The following is a 16783-nucleotide window of genomic DNA, read 5'->3' as shown; positions in this document are numbered from 1 at the left end:
GAAGGCCAACAGTGGGTCTGCTGACCTCTCCCTGGTACCTTGGAAGAAGCCGTGACCCTCATGGAGCACTTTGCAGCATCTGAGGGAGCGGAAGGGAAGGGGAGGATGCAGAGTACCGGTGCAGGACCTAAGCCCCCCGCCCTCCCTCGAGGGGGGGAAAACTGCTTTGACTCCAGCCCCAGCCTCAAGTTAATGATGAGCCGCAGGTCAGAGAGGAGATTGGCGCCGGTGTGGCGGTCGCTGGAAGCAAAGGAAGGTGGAGCCACACCTGGCAAAGAGAAGGGCGTAAGTACCAAGGCGAACCCCACCCCGATGGTAACTTGCTATCAGTGTGGACAGGAGGGGCACTTCCGAAGGGAATGCCCCCTTATGGACTGCACCTTTGGGCAGGCGACATCTGGAAAGATCCTGCGAAGGGAGGTAAGCCAGTGACAAATAACGCGAAGGGTGCGAGTAAACAGGAGAGAAGTAGAGGCGATTATTGACTCTGGGTGTGGATAAACAGTGGTCCGAGCCAATGTATTGGGGCCGCATGTACCCCAGGGATCACAACTCTGGATAAGATGCGTGCATGGGGACGCATGGCCGTACCCGACGGCCTGGGTTAGGATAACTGATGGGGACTGGGAAAAACCATGCAAGGTGGCGGTGGGTTCTGTATTGTTAGGTAGGGACTGGCCTGGGTTCCACCACTTATTACAGTCAGGGCAAAGGGGCCGGGGGGCAGGAGACAAAATGGCTTGGGTTACCCAGGGTGAAGAAAGTCCTGCCCCAACCGCCCGACAAGAGACCCGGGGAGACAGGCAGTTACCACCCATAGCCCTGGAACCAGATATAGATGACTTACTAACGCTCCAACAAGAGGACCCGACTCTGCAGCAAGCTTGGGAGAGCACCCAACAGATGGAGGAAGGTCAAGAGGAGATCAGCCCACCTGCTGCACGGGGACCCTGCTTCGAGGTGCGAGGAGACAGACTGTATCGAGTGGTAAGAGAGGGGGAGGAGCGAGAAGAACTGGCCCAATTATTAGTCCCCAGAGCCTACCGGTGGAAGGTTATGGAGTTGGCACATGATAACCTCTGGGCGGGACATTTGGGGGCTGACAAGACACAGCAATGGGTATTGCAATGGTTCTATTGGCCAGGGGTGTATAAAGAAATCAAAGATTTTTGTGCTTCATGCCCATAGTGTCAATTAACCTCCGGGACGAAAGTGCCAAAGGCACCCTTAATGCCCCTCCCAGTAGTCAGAGAGCTGCTTGAGAGGGTCAGTCTAGATCTGGTGGGACCCCTGGAGCACTCCCGAAGGGGCCACCAATACATATTTGTAGTGGTGGACTATGCCGCTCGATACCCCAAAGTGGTCCCCCTGCGAAAGACAACCTCCCCCATCCTAGCTGACGAACTAATGAAAATGTTTTCGAGAGTAGGTCTGCCCAAGGAGATACTGACAGATCAAGGCCCAAACCTGACGTCTCAGATAATGCAGGAGTTATACAAATGGCTGCAGATCAAAAAGATTAGAACGTCGGTGTACCACCCCCAGATGGATGGGCTCATCGAAAGGTTTAATTGAATGTTGAAGGCTATGTTATGTAAGTTAGTGCAAGACGATCCCCAGGACTGGGACAAACTCTTACCGGCCCTCTTGTTTGCAGTATGGGAGGTGCCACAGGCTTCAGTCGGATATTCCCTTTTTGAACTTTTATATGGGCGATACCCACAGGGGATATTAGATTTGATAAAAGAAGGGTGGGAAGAACAGATGTCTTCGGCCCTAGGGTCAGCTCAGTATGTACTAAAGTTGTGGCAGCAGCTAAGCTCGCTGGGGCAGTGAGCCTTCGAGAAGATACAGAAGGCCCAGGAAACCCAAATGCACCAGTATAATCAAAAGGCCAAGATACGAGAGCTTGAAATAGGAGACCAAGTGTTGGTCCTATTACCCACGGGGGAATCTAAACTATTAGCCCACTGGCAAGGACCTTTCAAAATACTAAGAAGAGCGGGGCAAGCAGACTATGAAGTCCAGTTGGAAGGGAAAAGGAAAAACAAGCACATTTATCACATACATCTACTAAAGAAGTGGGTACCCTGAGAGGTACTCCTTGGCGAGGCAATGACCGGCGACATAGAGTTTGGCCTGTGCTGGGGAAAAGAGGTGACTTGGGAAGAGAGCCAGATGGGAGAGGACCTGAATGCGATGCAGCAGGAAGAACTACGGGAAGTGCTCCGGGCGGCCAGCGAGGGGCTTTCTAATTGACCGGGAAGAATGCACCTGACCAACCACACTATAACCACCAACGCAGGGAAGAAGGTACGGGACGCCATCTGTCCCATATCCCGTAAATTGTGGGAGACAGTACACACCTTGTTTCAGGATATGATATGGTGGGGAGTAGTGGAAGAGTCCCATAGTGATTGGAGAAGTCCCATCGTGCTAGTGCCGAAGAAAGATGGGACCACACGATTTTGTATAGACTTTAGGAAAGTGAACGCCATCTCACGCTTTGATGCGTACCCCATGCCCTGCATAGACGAGTTGCTAGAACAATTGGGACAGGCCAGATAATTATCCACAATCGACTTGACAAAAGGATATTGGCAAATCCTGCTGTCGCCTGAATCCCGAGAAAAAATGGCCTTTGCGACACCCTTCAGCTTATACCAGATTATAACCATGCCGTTCAGACTCCACGTCTCTGCGGCTACCTTCCAGTGACTGATGAATTGGATCCTGAGCGAGCATTGGCAGTATGCAGCAGCGTACATTGACGACATTGTAATTTTCAGTACATCGTGGGAAGAGCACCTGCGACACATAGCTGCAGTGCTGGGAGTCCTAATCCAAGCTGGGCTGACTGCAAACACGAGGAAATGTTACTTTGGTAAGGGCAAGGTATCTTATCTGGGGTATATGATTGGCAAGGGCAGACTGAAACCGCTAGTAGACAAAGTCCAAACCATCAGGGATTACCCACGCCCCACCACCAAGCAGCAGGTACACCAGTTCTTGGGACTGGCTGGGTACTACCGACGATTTATATCACACTTCGCCTCCGCAGCTGCCCCTTTAATGGACCTCACCAAAAAAGGACAACCCCAACGAGTAGTGTGGACAGAAAAAGGTACCCGGGCGTTTAACACATTACAGGGATGTTTAGTTACGGCACCTGTGTTGCACCAACCAGATTTCGATAAGCCGTTCATACTGCAAACCGATGCGTCAGAGGTAGGCCTTGCTGCAATGCTAGCACAGGAGGAAGGAGGGGCTGAGCACTCTATATTGTACTTAAGCAGAGAATTGTTTCCCTGTGAAAAGAGCTATGCCACTATAGAAAAGGAGGCTTTAGCTGTTAAGTGGCCCATCGATACTTTACTCTATTTTCTTTTAGGAAACCACTTCATGTTGGTGACAGACCACGCACCACTGAAATGGATCCAAACTATGAAGGACGCTCACCCCCGGATTTTACGGCGGTACTTAAGTTTGCAACCGTACCGCTTTGATGTAGTACACTGGGCAGGTACAAAAAAACAGAATGCGGACTTCATTTCAAGGATCCCGAGACCGATGAGGAGATGGGGGCGAGTATAAGGGTCAATTTAAAGGGGGAAGCGTGTGGCAGTGTGGAGCAACCCCGCCACGATCCCAGGCCAGGAGAAGCCCCGAACGGCGAAAGTGCCGACGTCCGCACCTCAGGGAAAGTGGCGGGGCTGGCTCTGGAGACGCTGGATGGAGAGGGGGGAGGAGCCGCGCAAGGAGCGCGGACCCTGCAGGCCATCCTGGGCCCGGCGCAGGAAAATGACGTCCCACCCTCCGGGCGTGTGACGTCAGCCGGACGCCCAGAAAGTCCTGTAGGTGAGGGGTCAAGGCCGGGGGAAGGAGTAGACGTCACCCGCGGAGCCCAGGTCGGGTCATAAAAGAAGGACGGGCAGGCAGAAGAGGGGGACAAAGAGCAGGAGCAGGGGCATGGGAGACACAAGAGGAAGAGGTGCAGGGGAACCCAAGGGCGGGGGCGCGACGAGTGCACTAGGCACCCACAACCCGAGTCTGGGCGGCAGAGCTGAGCAGTGGCCCAGGGCGGGGTCGTGTAGCCCACGAGCAAACGTGTTTAGGAGCAACACCCCCGTTTGCTACAGGAGGGAGCTTAGGTCCCTGCATCAGGGCCCTGGGCTGGGGCCCGGGAGAGTGCGTGGGCCCGGGCCCCCCTCTCCGCCGTCCGGAGGCAACCCACGGAGTCCAGTCACGGCAGGTGGCTGGACACAGGGCGATCTGCCAGTAGTTTGGCTCTGGACTATTCGGGGACTGGGGGTGTGGGGGAGTGTATGACTAAATAAAAGGGTGATTTGCATAAATTACGAGTACGGACTCGTGACACGGAGATTCTGAAGGGGACTTCTGGCTATCCTCCAGCTGCACCTCCTCTCCTCCCTGGGCTCTGTGCCAGCTCCTGCAGCCAGCCCCATTCCCTCCCTGCCTCCCCCTCCCAGCTTTCACCTAGCCCGCATTACCAGGAAGTGGCGAGCAGTGCGAGTGTGAGCCAGAGTACTCCAGAGGAGCAGGGGGTGGCCATGCAGCTAGCAGCTGGAGGGAAACAGCAGTTTCCTCTTCAAAGTGCTGCTTCTCTCCAGCTACTGGCTGCGTGACCTCCCTCTGCTCATCCGAAGTCCTCCAGCCAGCACTTGTGCTGCTTGCCTGCTCCCTGCTGAGGCTGCAGGTGAGCTTTTGTTTGTATGTGCAGATGCTCGTAACTCAGGAGAGTGCCTGTATATTTTCTTCACTTATTGTAGCTATCTGCTCTTTACTACAAACCACCAGAAACTGTATCTGTTTTTGATCCTTGGCCTTTAGTTTAGGTTGATCTGCAGCTGAGCCTGAATTTTCTGAGAAGACATTCTGTCCTTCAGGCTGATCCAGCCAAATCAAAACAGGCTGGGAGGAGCGATTAGGCAGCAGGAGGGTGACTATTAGCTGCTCCATGGTGATCATTCTAGTGGACCTTGGGGCAACTGCTGCCAAATGTGGGTCCCTGGCAACATGTCCCCCTTTGCTTTGCTGCTGAGGATGACTTGGTGCCAGCACAGGTCCATCTATGGCTACGTCTAGACTGCAGGCTTCTTTCGGAAGAAGCTTTGTTCGGAAGAGATCTTCCGAAAAAACTTCTTCCCGAAAGGGAGTGTCCACACTGCAAAATTGATTCGAAAAAGTGATCTGCTTTTTCGAAAGAGAGCGTCCACACTGAATGGATGCTCTCTTGCATGTAAGCTGTGATTGTAATGGACGGAATGGCCACCAGGGCATCTGTGCTTTTTCCTCTTTCCTCTTCTTCTGAAAGAACTCCCTCTTCCCCGTCCACACACACCTTTTTCAGAAAGAGCTCTTTGGCAACAAGACTTCTTCCTCGTAGAATGAGGATTACCAATGCCAGAAAAACCCCTCCGTTCTTTTGATCTTCTTGCAGAAGAAGACAATTGCAGTGTGGATGTTCCTCAAGTTTTGTCGGAAAAATGGCTGTTTTTCTGAAAATACTCTGTAGTGTAGACATACTCTCAATCAATGGTGGGCAGCCTGCGTTATGAAGAAAATGGGTGTCCTTGTGGTCCTCCTCTTCCCATTTATCCTAGAACTACGCTTGACTACATCACAAACAATTCATAACTTGGATTTAGTTTAGTAAACAGGCCACTGACTCTTGTGTCCTGCAGTACTCAAGTATCTGTGGCCAGAAGCTTCACAGGGAATTGCAATATCACAGATACTCCTGCACTATAATTTTCATTTCTTTTTACTGCTGTATTTATTTCATTTTGAATTTGTGAGACTAAAATTAAGCCTAAACAAAAATTGGAAAGACCATGGTGCGCTGCCTGATTAGAAGAAGATGGTGATACTAATGCCTGCCTAATCCTCTCAGAACCCATTTCAGTACTCAGTCTTGAAATGAAATTTGTCATCTCTTTGGCAATATGCAAGGAGAGGAGAAAGTTCCTTCTTTATCCCTCCCCTTTTACATAATATGCTAAACTGTTCAATTTCTAGCAGCACCTTAAAGAAAACAAAACATGTAGATGGTATCATGAGCTTTTGTGGGTACATAAGTGGGTTGTGCCCACGAAAGCTCATGATACCGTCTACATGTTTTGTTTGTCTTTAAGGTGCTGCTAGACTATTTGTTGTCTTTTAAGTTTTTCCGGTTACAGACTAACTCAGCTACTCCTCTGAAGCTTTTGTTCAGTTTCTGTGAGCAAGAATCCCTATAGTAAAACATGCTGAGATTCTGTGGGTAGATGAAATAATTATCTACTTTCCTTCAGTCTTGAGTTATGTGGAGTCTGGTACCAATATCTGAGGTAGTGACCTGCATCATCATAGTATCAGAACATCAAGATCTTGTAATGTATTTATCCTTGCAACACTCTTCTGAGGAAGTCCGTGCTGTTATCTCCTTGCTACAGATGAGAATGGAGCCAGAGACTTCATGACTTGACAAAACTTACCCAGGAAGTCTGCATAGGTTGAACCTGCTTGGTACTGGATGAGGTAATGAATGCCAGCCCCTCTGCTGCTATCTGTGAAGCATCCACAGATGCTGGACCATGGATGTTGCCAGGCAAGAGAAGTCCAGATTGTAGAGGTTTTATAGTAGAGCAAAGACTTGTAGCTAGCTTTCCCTGAATTCTAGGCTAGTACTCTAGACATCTTGTCTCACCTCCTTGACTCCTCTGTCAAAATTACCATCTTTGGCTCTGAAGAATCTTATTGAGTCCTATAATCTGGAAAAGATTATCATTAAGATCTTCTCTGCTTACCTAAACTTTGAGGCCTTCACAGAATTCTTTAGTCCTTTTTTCTTTTTGCCCAGTGTATTATTTTATCCTCTCTTACCTTGAGTGCCATGTAACGTATTTCACAGCTTAAATTTCTCTACAAAAGTGGCAGGGTTGGATCCTCTTTTCCTGCCGATCTCTACCATGGGAAACGTTAATTGTCAGTGCTAGTGGCTAGCCTTGTGGGTGGATCTTCATTTCAGGAAATGACTACCCTGTGTCAAGTTCCTCATAACTTGATTGCAAAATTGAGACTTCACTTAATGCACTCAGGCAAGGCTTTGAAACCCAAGGTGCCTTTATGCACAGTAGATCATGCAGAACTCTGTGCCAGAGGAATCCAGTGGAATGAATGAGTTCACCGGCCTGCAATCCCAGCAGCCCTCTGGCTCCCAGAATTATGGAGCTACTGAACCAACTACAACAACTGCTCAGTTCTTAAAGACGCCAGGAAACATTTCAGCAAAAAGATCTTATCTAGCAGTTGGTGTGCTGTGCTATATTAACTTACTCAACTACATGGATTGGTTCATTGTAGCAGGTAAGACTTTTCTTCTCTTAGAAAGAACAAACTATAGTTGTCAGTAACTGTTCACTCCACAGTTAACAAGGAAACATCTGGCTTAAAGTTGTTTATTAGTGTAAAAATAGTAAATCATTCAGAAGCACGGACTGTTTAATACTGATCATGTCTTTGCTTTGGTTTGCTGGTCACATTTCCTGTCAAGATGCCATTTATATTTTTAATAATTGTTAAAGGTTGATAGACTTAAGCAATCTACAACTAGTCATGTGTGTAACATGTATATAACATGCATTAATCATTTATTAACCCTGCAACCATTTATAAATGGAACCCAGGTACAGTATAAAGAATAACTGGTTTGGTTCTATATAACAACTTTGCAGAACTTTGACAAAGATGCTTTTGTGGAGCTGTAGACAGCAACTTGCCACATCTATCCCTAGGAGGTTTTTCTCCCTTCTGCCCTAGGGAAGTGAGTGGGAGATTAATGCCCTCTTTGCTTGTTTTAAACAAAGCTCCCATTGGGACTAGTGAGCCTTGTTTGTATAAGGACTAATGATGAGATCATCCTTGATTCTTCTCCTGTGGACGGGATTAAAATCAAAACTAGTATTCTTTTGGCTAAAATTTTGTTAGGGAAAGGGTGGCTTGATTTTCAGGCCCAATGGAAACTCTGTGATTTTTTTGCAGGCAGAAGTTTCACGTACCTTTATGAGGGGCTGAGGCTAGAGGAGACTCATTCTTCATTGCATTTCCTCCAGAATCACAAATAATTCTCTGAATAAGATCATGCTGACTTAGGAGGATGACTTTTCTGAAGGCATGAGTGGGAACCACGATTAAAAGCACTGCTTCTAGTGGAGCTTTGTTGCAATTTGGATATCTAGAAAGTAGCGAGAAAGCCATGGTTCTTCAGATGAATTGTGGTTTGTGAGATTTCATCCTGTCTAGATTCAAAACTCTATTTCTACTTCTCTCCCTTCAGGTATATCTACACTGCACGCTTATTTAGAAATAAACTATTCCGGAATAGTTATTCTAAAATAGCTTATTGAAAAATAGAGTGTCCACAGTGCAGGGAAGCCTCAAAATTAGTCTGAGGCAGGCTTCCCTAATGTAGATGTGCTATCTCGATTTAGATCCCCAGGGGGCACTGGAGAGGAATAACTTAGAATGGCCCTGGTGAGGGGCTATTTCGAAATAGCATCAGTGGAGCGTCTACCCACGCTTTATTTAGAAATAGCTATTTTGGAAGAGGCATTATTCCTCGTAGAATGAGGTTTACAGATTTCGGAAGAAGCCGTCTGTTTTTTTGAAACTATTTAAAAAAACGGAATTGCTGTTGTAGGTGCTCACATAGTTATTGTGGAATATCGGCCGAAATATTCCGAAATAACTTTGCTGTGTAGACACACCCTTCCTCACCTGCAAACCTTTCTCTTACTCTAAACATGGAGGCAAGAATGGAAACTTGTGATGGGTTTCCCAGGCTGCTTGCTGGTGTTTATTTGGTTTCTGATTGGGCACAAAGACTGGAATTTCCACAGTCTTGCTATCTAGCAAACACACGTTTTATTCATAAAACAGCAAATTTAACGCCGCAATCCTGAGTTTCTTGTTTGACAATGTCTTTGAGGGTTAGATCAGTCAGTCTAGACTTAAATAAATGCCTGACTGCTCTGAACAGGAACAAGAGTTATTTTGTGCACTGAAATGAAACTATATTGCCATAGACTTAATCCCACAGTCTTAGCAATGTTGAGGTACTGGGGCTGTACACTGTATCTGTGTTCAAACTTGTTCCCCCCTAATTGGAGAAATGAACATAATTTCTTTTCAGCCAGAAATAGGTATATGAGCTGAATGAAGTAACAAGTCAGTTAATGCCACAAATCGTTCATGGGAACTTTGACTGTTTTACTGTTTATTTTGCTTAGGCAGCACATAATTGACCCTCAGCTAGGAGCCAAATGGGAGATGGACAGGGGAGAAGGAGGAAGAGTACATACAGAGAAAATGTTGGTTGTTAATACAGGCAGCTCCCAGCTTGCGATGCGATTGGTTCCCAGGGAAGCATCGCAAGTGGGGGTGTTGTAACTCGAACCCTTATTTACAACAGGCGCTGTGCGGGCCGATGATGTAAGTCAGGGGTTTTCGGCCCCTTCCGCACTTACAAAAATGGTTGTAAGTGCGGAGGGTTGGAGCTCGGGTGGTCGGAAGTCGTTGGTTTCCTGTAAAATTAATTTGACAGAAGCTAGGTATGCAAAGCCATGATGATTGTCATTCAGCTTATTGCTACTACTGGGCTGCTTTTGCTCCTTCCATTATGATGTGTAAGTTCTTTGCATGGTTTAGTGAAGTTTTGCACCTCCCCATGAAGTCAATGATGGCACCCCAGCTTAATAATTAAAGAGACTGAGGCACAATTTAACACGACTAAGATGACAGAGGAACGCCATAACAGAGATTGGGTTAGACATATCAGTTCTGTATCCTAACCATAAGATAAGAATTAACTGATAATGTTTCAATTCACAGGGTATGTCTACACTACAGCACTATTTTGAATTAACTTAATTCGAAATAGTTCATTCGAATTAAGCTAATTCGAAATAACACATCTATACACAAAAACTATTTTGAAATAGCGCATCCACACTGAGTGGATCCCGAACCGAAGTTAAGGCTGGCCGGAACCAGTGCCGGCAGGGCATCAGGTTAGGACTTGAGTGTGTGGGGCTGCTGCCTGAGGCTAACTGAGCTCCATGCTTAAAGGGACCCTACCCCCACCCCGGACAGACAGTTTTCAGGGTTCCCCACTTGCTTGTCTACCTCGATGAGGGACAGCAAAGCAGTCCTGTCTTGGAGTGCCCTGAGTGCCCACACTCAGAACACCACAGCACTCGGCCACATGGAGCTAGAGCTGCCCCTGGGCACGCCAGTGCATCTCGTGGAGTTGGTGCTATCAGCCTGGCTGCACTTGCTGCAGGCTGCCATCCGGGGGGTGCATCGGGGGGCTCTTAGGGTCCAGGAAGCCCTGAGGTAGAGCGTCCACCACAAGGAGCCCTCAGAGCCTCCCCGGTCCTCCTCACCGGGGGCTCATGCCCCATTCCTCCCTCATGTCCTTCCACTTACCCTTCCCTAGCTCCCCTTCCTGATGTCAAATAAAAGACACTTATGTTCAAAAATAGAAACTGGGTTTATTGAACAAAACTAGGTGGGGGATGAGCCTCTGGGGAGACTGGGAAAAGGAGGTGTGAGAGGGGAAGACAGAGGGTGGGAGAGGGAAGGGGGAAACCTAGGAGGAGGGAGCTGGAAGGGGAAGAAGGGGGAGGGGAAGCTCAGGGCTCAGGTTTGGGGGTCTCGCTGGACCAACCTGACTTTCATTCAAACCTGCTCCTGGGTTGGCATGTGGCCTTTGGTGGCCAGGCTGGCAGCTATCCTACCATAGATGGCCGTGTTCCTCCGTCTAGGGCTGAGATCATGGAAGTTGGGGGCATCCCCCCCAAACCTGAATAAGGTCCATGATCTCCACCCTGGACCAGGAAGGCGCCCACCTTCTCCAGCCCCTGTCAGGCTCCTGGGAGCTGGCAGACTGTTCCTGAGGAGCGGTGGAGGGCTGGCTGCCAGTGGCTTGCTGGATCATGTTTTGAGGCCACTGGATCAGGGGCCCCAGTGGCCACTGCTGGCTCTGGGTTGGCAGGATTGGAGCTGGCACAGGCACCAGAGTCTACCCCTTTAATGGCTCCGGGGCTGGGGGAGAGGAGAGTAAGTTTTCCTGGTTGTGTCCAGAGTGGCCACCAGGGCTCCCTGGGAAGGGCTGGAGGCTCCCTATTTCGAATTAAGTGTCTACACGGCACTTATTTTGAATTAGCTATTTCGAATTAGGTGTTATTCCTCATAGAATGAGGTTTACTTAATTCGAAATAAGGGCTCCACTATTTTGAATTAATTTCAGTTAATTACAGTTAATTAAAAATAACTGCTGTTATTTTGAATTAACTCTGTAGTGTAGACATACCCACAGTGTTACATATCCCCTTTGTTTACCAGTTTAAAATTACTATTTATGAAGTATAGCAATATCCTGTACACTGGCTTGAAGTCAAACTGTATTGCAAAATTCTTGCATCAACTACCTTCCTTTTTGACTCTTCTATCTCTTTGGATGTCAGAATCCTTAAATAGAAGGTATATCTACACAGCCAATGGCAGTGGGCCTCCCAGTGACGTTTAATAGACTTTGGCTGCTGGGGTTTGAATTAATCTTAGAAATAACTCTGGGTATGTCTACACTGCAGAGTTTTGTTGGAAAAAATGGTTGTTTTTCCGACAAAACTTTAATTACGTCCACACTGCAATCGTGTTCTTCCACAAGAAAAGCGAAAGAACAGAGGGGTTTTTCCAGCATTGGTAATCCTCTTTCTATGAGAGAGAAGCCTTTTTCTGAAAGAGCTCTTTCAAAAAAAAATGCATGTGTGGACAGGGAGGAGGGATTTATTTCAAAAGAAGAGGCCTCCAAGAAATAACACAGGTGCCCTGGTAGACACTCCATCCACAGTAATCACAACTCTATAGTTTCTGTCTCCTGGCCCCTCTTAAAGCTGCAGGCACCCTGGCCAAACCTTTTGGCAGGAAGCCGGCCTGAGAGCAGCACCCTGACCACGCGGCTCTCCCTGACCCAGGCCTTGCCACCCATGGCACAGCCAGAGGCCCCCCAAGACTCCCCTAGCCCTCACAGGGAGCAGCCCCAGGTGTCCCAGGACCCACCTAGGGGGTGGTGTTATGTTCTTACTGCTACAGGTTGAACCTGTCTAGTCCAGCACCCTTGGGACTTGATGGGTGCCGGACCAGAGAATTTGTTGAACCAAGGGAAGTCAATATCGTAGCAGGTGGGTCTCTTTTTCTTTTTATTTTGCTGAGGCAAGTCAATGGAAAATGTTTGTAATGTGGCTTAGTAATATATAACTGTACTGATACTCCTTATATAAGCCTATGCCTAACCAAAGCTCATCAGCTCTCTTCTTAATGAAATGGTAGTGTTATTACACAATGTTATTGTATTGGCACAAAGAAATAAGTAAATAAAGCTTATAAACCATGTTTACGCTTGGAGGCATTACCAACATTTCCATTACTTGTTGGGCTCTTTGAAGACATTTGGGGTAAATTAGAGCTAAGGAATAGCACAGAACACTGAGAGCCAGAACAGGAATGGCGTCTGTAAATAAACTTTATGGGATTACAGCAGTATTTCTCAACCTCTTTTTATAAAGTACCCCTTTAAAAAAAATTATAAGTACCCCGTTTTTTTTTAAAAGTACCCCCCAGTACCTATCGTTTTCAGACACACATAATTTTTTTCTACCATTGCAACACATTCATTTAAAAAACTTAATTGTAACCGGGTGGGTGATAAAATTTTTGAGCGTAAAAAGTACAAGAATTATAAAGCACTGTAAAATTTAAAACAAAAGTTCAGTTTTCTCCAAATTTCAGTTGTGCTGACGTACCCCCCCAGACTTCTCTCGAGTACCCCTAAGGGTACTCATACCACTGGTTGAGAAACACTGGACTACAGGATATTGCAGGATACTCGGCCACACCCATAAGTGGACATTCGGCTAACTAAAATCATGCCATACCTGGGATGTTGTCAGATCAGTGAGTGCCGGACCGTAGAAGCTCAACCTATACTTTTCACAATATGTTCTGGTTTGCTCAGACCCTCAACCATACGAGACCTTTTGTCTGTGTGAATCTAATTATATGAGTGGAAAAGAGACAATAGAATCCATCAAATGTTTCTTCAGGTGTTGATAATTACATTCATTTGAATTTTGCCTCTTGTTTGTAATCCAGTTTCTGGGGGTTAGGATCAGTACTTTCTAACTTGGTTCCTACTGAAAAATTATGAACAGGTGGGACCTCCCTCGTCTATAACCCTCAGGATCTGAGTGGTCCCAAACCACAGAGTTTTGCCTGACCAGAGGAGGTCACCTGACTGTTAGCCCTGTTCTCTAATGGGCTGCACGAGCCCCAGCTTTCATGGGTAAAACTCGCCTCTATTCTGTTTCCCAGTCGATCCCTCCAAACTTGAAATTGTAAACTATCGATACATCACTATGCACACACATGATTCTTTAGAAACTATAGTGGACATTCTGTCTGAGATGAGTCTTGCAAGATCTCCATAGTAAGATGAATCAGAATTGTCTGAACTAATTGATGGAAACTTCACAATAACTAGTTTATTAATGTATACAAGATGCTATTGTAGGTTTAAAAGATGACACTTCATTTTAAAGATTGCAGCTCTCATGAAAATTAATAGGTCAAACTCACCACCTCTATGCGACCCCTTGCCTTGCAGTGAGTCTTCAGGTGAGTAAGTGAGTAAAATGGCAACTACTGAGGAATGATACACTCTGCTATAGCTGCATAATTATGACTTTTCTCTTTGTTGCAGGGGTGCTGTTAGATATAAAGACGTACTTCAAAATCAGTGATGGTTGGGCAGGCTTCCTGCACACCGGTAAGGAAATGTCACACTACTGGGGGCAGCTTAGCATGCTCCAAATGCATGTTTTCTGTCTCTAAAATGCAGTCTAGTTCTTCCTTGTTCCTTATTTTTTCCAGTTCCCCATTATCCTGTTGATTTTGGTTTGATCTTTACAATGTTTAATCAGTTTGCTAAAAAATACAAGACTGAAAGTCATCTTCCAAGAATAAAGAAAGTCCTTGACTGTGGTCACTAAAGTTTCTATGGCACTTAACCATAAGAACTGGAGGGATGCGGGGGAGCTAACCTTGATTTCTCAGCTAACTTTCACCTTGAACAATACAATTCTGCGTATACACATTTTCCTTGCGTTTGCCATTGGGGAAGATATTTGCTTCCAGCCCTGAACATACTAGGTAAAATTCTAACTTAGTCGACTCCATTGACTCCAGGATATGAATAGAGAAGGCTAACCAGTCAAATAGCATTTTTTTTTTCATAAAGTAATTGGCAGGAATGAAAGTTCTACATAAAGTGCTCATTGTGTGTAATTTCTTGGTTTACTTTTAACTGTTGAGTACTTTTCAGACCCTATAAAACAATCAGTTCCAGAATTAGAACTCTTCCACTGAATTCAATAGTATTGAAGGGCGCTGCCCACTTTTAGATCATGCTTTGGGAATAACCTGTCCATTCTAGATGGTGATATGAACTGGTAAGCTGGGTTGGTAGCTGCAGCATCTGAAGGGTTTCCAAGGAAAGCCAGGGAGATGTCACTAAGGTACAACCTTGGGCTGTATTTTCAGTGTCCCTTTATGGTCTATTGAAGTACTTAGGTATGTATCTAAAAAAGTAACTTAGTAACACATTTTATCCAGTTTATTGTTTTAAACATGTATTTTACTATTCATTGTCTTGCTCATCTCTCTCTGTAAATTTTGCTATCTAGAAAAGCCATAGCCTAAGACAAAATTAATAAACCCAACAATTTTGTAACTGGAGAGGAGCCAGGGATATAAAGATGTAAAGTGTTTCAATCTAGAGGGATGGCACAGAGCTCTCAACTCATGGATTGCACTTCTGCAACCTCAAAATTGGGCATTCAACCTAATAAATAGTACATAGTATCCCTTTCTGAAGAGGGAAGACAGGCGTAAGAATAAAGTGGCCTGCATTGTCACTGCTCTTGCTTTTGCAGTCTTCATCTTTGGTTTTCTGCTGTCTGCGCCTTTCTTTGGATACCTTGGTGACCGGTACAACAGGAAAATCATCCTCAGTGTTGGTATCTTCCTCTGGTCAGGTGCAACATTAGGCAGCTCATTCGTCACTGAATCGGTATGTCACTTGCTTACTTGGAATGTTACTTTTAGAAATCAGCTGCCTGAGTCTTGCAGTGACTCATGGAACTTTTGTTCTGATCATGTTATACTTTGCAACAGCTTTCAGGCAGCACCCTGGATCTTATTCCCTGAAACATGAGTAAATGGAAGCGCGTTGTGTGGGAAATCTCCATAGCAAATGACATCCTGTCCCTTCTAGGCCTGAGCACCAGTGAAACGATTCCACAGCTGCTGCCATAGTACTCTTAGCTGGGTCCGTGCCCTCTTGCTGACCCACGTGCATTAGAGTGTAGGGAATTGGCTGGTGAATCTGCAGAACTACTGACCATGCCCAGTGACACTGGAGAATTCACCACATGGTGCTGCAGAAGGAAGCTTGAAAAGCATAGCATTGTGGTGGGAGGAGTTTCAAGTGTGGGAGAAGAGAGCACTCTGTGAGCGGAGGAAACCTATGCTGGCAGGAGAATGTCTCCCATTGACATAGCACAGTTTAGACACTGCTGGAAGTCAATCTAAACCAGTATTTCTCAACCTTTTTTTTATAAAGTACCCCTTTAAAAAAATTATAAGTACCCCCAGTACCTACAGTTTTCAGACACACACATTTTTTTTCTATCATTGCAACACATTTGTTTAAACAACTTAATCATAGCCAGATGGGTGATGAAATTTTTGGGTGTAAAAAGTACAAAAATAATAAAGTGATGTAAAACTTAAAACAAAAATTCTCCAAATATCAGTTGTGTTGACGTACCCTCAGACTTCTCTCGTGTACCCCTAAAGGTACTCGTACCACTGGTTCAGAAACACTGATCTAAACTATGCTGGCTTAAGTTGCCTAATGTAACTAGCATAACTTAGAGTGGCTTACCTCCATAGTGGAGACCAGGCATTAAACTCCCATCCCACGAGAAACATGTTTTGTTAAAAGGTATCTTCTAGTTCGAATGTGGTTTTTCATAGAATCATAGAGCTGGAAGAGACCTCGGGAGATCATCAAGTCCAGCCCCCTGCCCAAGGCAGGACCAATCCCAACTCAATCAACCCAGCCAGGGCTTTGTCAAGCTGAGACTTAAAAACCTCTAGGGTTGGAGATTCACCACCCTCCTAGTGAAATAGTTTTTCCTAATATCCAACCTAGACCTCCCCCGCTGTAACTTGAGGCCACTGTTCCTTGTTCTGCCATCCGTCACTACTGTGAACAGCCTGTCTCCATCCTCCATCCATTTTTGGATCTTAATGTCTCTTTTGTCCCCAGTATCCCTGGATATTCTTCGTTTCACGAGCATTTGTTGGCATCGGCACTTCCAGTTACTCCACCATTGCACCTACGATCATTGCAGACCTGTCTGAGGGGGACCAAAGGACCTGTATGTTGTCTGTCTTCTATATCTTCATCCCGGTTGGAAGGTTTGTCTGCTCACCAATAACTGGCACTTTGTGGAACACTTGCTAGACAGAACTACAACACAGAATACTTTGAGCCTTGCCTTGACTAAGCCATATTGATTTGTGTCTTAGACGAAGGTTTTTATGGTGGGGTGTAATGCTTGTTTGGTACACTTACATTGAGGGGGTTACATTTTTT

At 46.1% G+C, this 16783-nt stretch overlaps 1 protein-coding gene across 4 annotated transcripts in view; it reads left to right on the top strand.

The window, feature by feature from the left end:
- The first annotated feature begins 6221 nt into the window (after positions 1-6221).
- The window catches only part of SPNS3 (SPNS lysolipid transporter 3, sphingosine-1-phosphate (putative)), a 112674-nt gene continuing 102112 nt past the window's right edge, over positions 6222-16783 (top strand). For 2 of the 4 annotated variants that reach the window (XR_012896993.1, XM_075904315.1), the window contains exons 1-4: positions 6222-7368; positions 13823-13888; positions 15054-15190; positions 16454-16605. Coding sequence is in view for 2 of the 4 variants with exons in the window: in XM_075904315.1 (XP_075760430.1) it covers positions 7143-7368; positions 13823-13888; positions 15054-15190; positions 16454-16605 (581 nt within the window). In the remaining 2 variants the exon portion in view is untranslated. The remainder of the gene's footprint in view (positions 7369-13822; positions 13889-15053; positions 15191-16453; positions 16606-16783) is intronic. The other 2 variants (XR_012896992.1, XM_006136063.4) reach the window with 1 other exon arrangement.

Source organism: Pelodiscus sinensis, chromosome 21 (assembly GCF_049634645.1).
Source record: "Pelodiscus sinensis isolate JC-2024 chromosome 21, ASM4963464v1, whole genome shotgun sequence".
In the NCBI taxonomy this organism is placed as follows: domain Eukaryota; kingdom Metazoa; phylum Chordata; order Testudines; family Trionychidae; genus Pelodiscus; species Pelodiscus sinensis.
The sequence above is the reverse complement of the archived record's forward strand: the minus strand, read 5'-3'. Positions and strand labels throughout refer to the sequence as shown.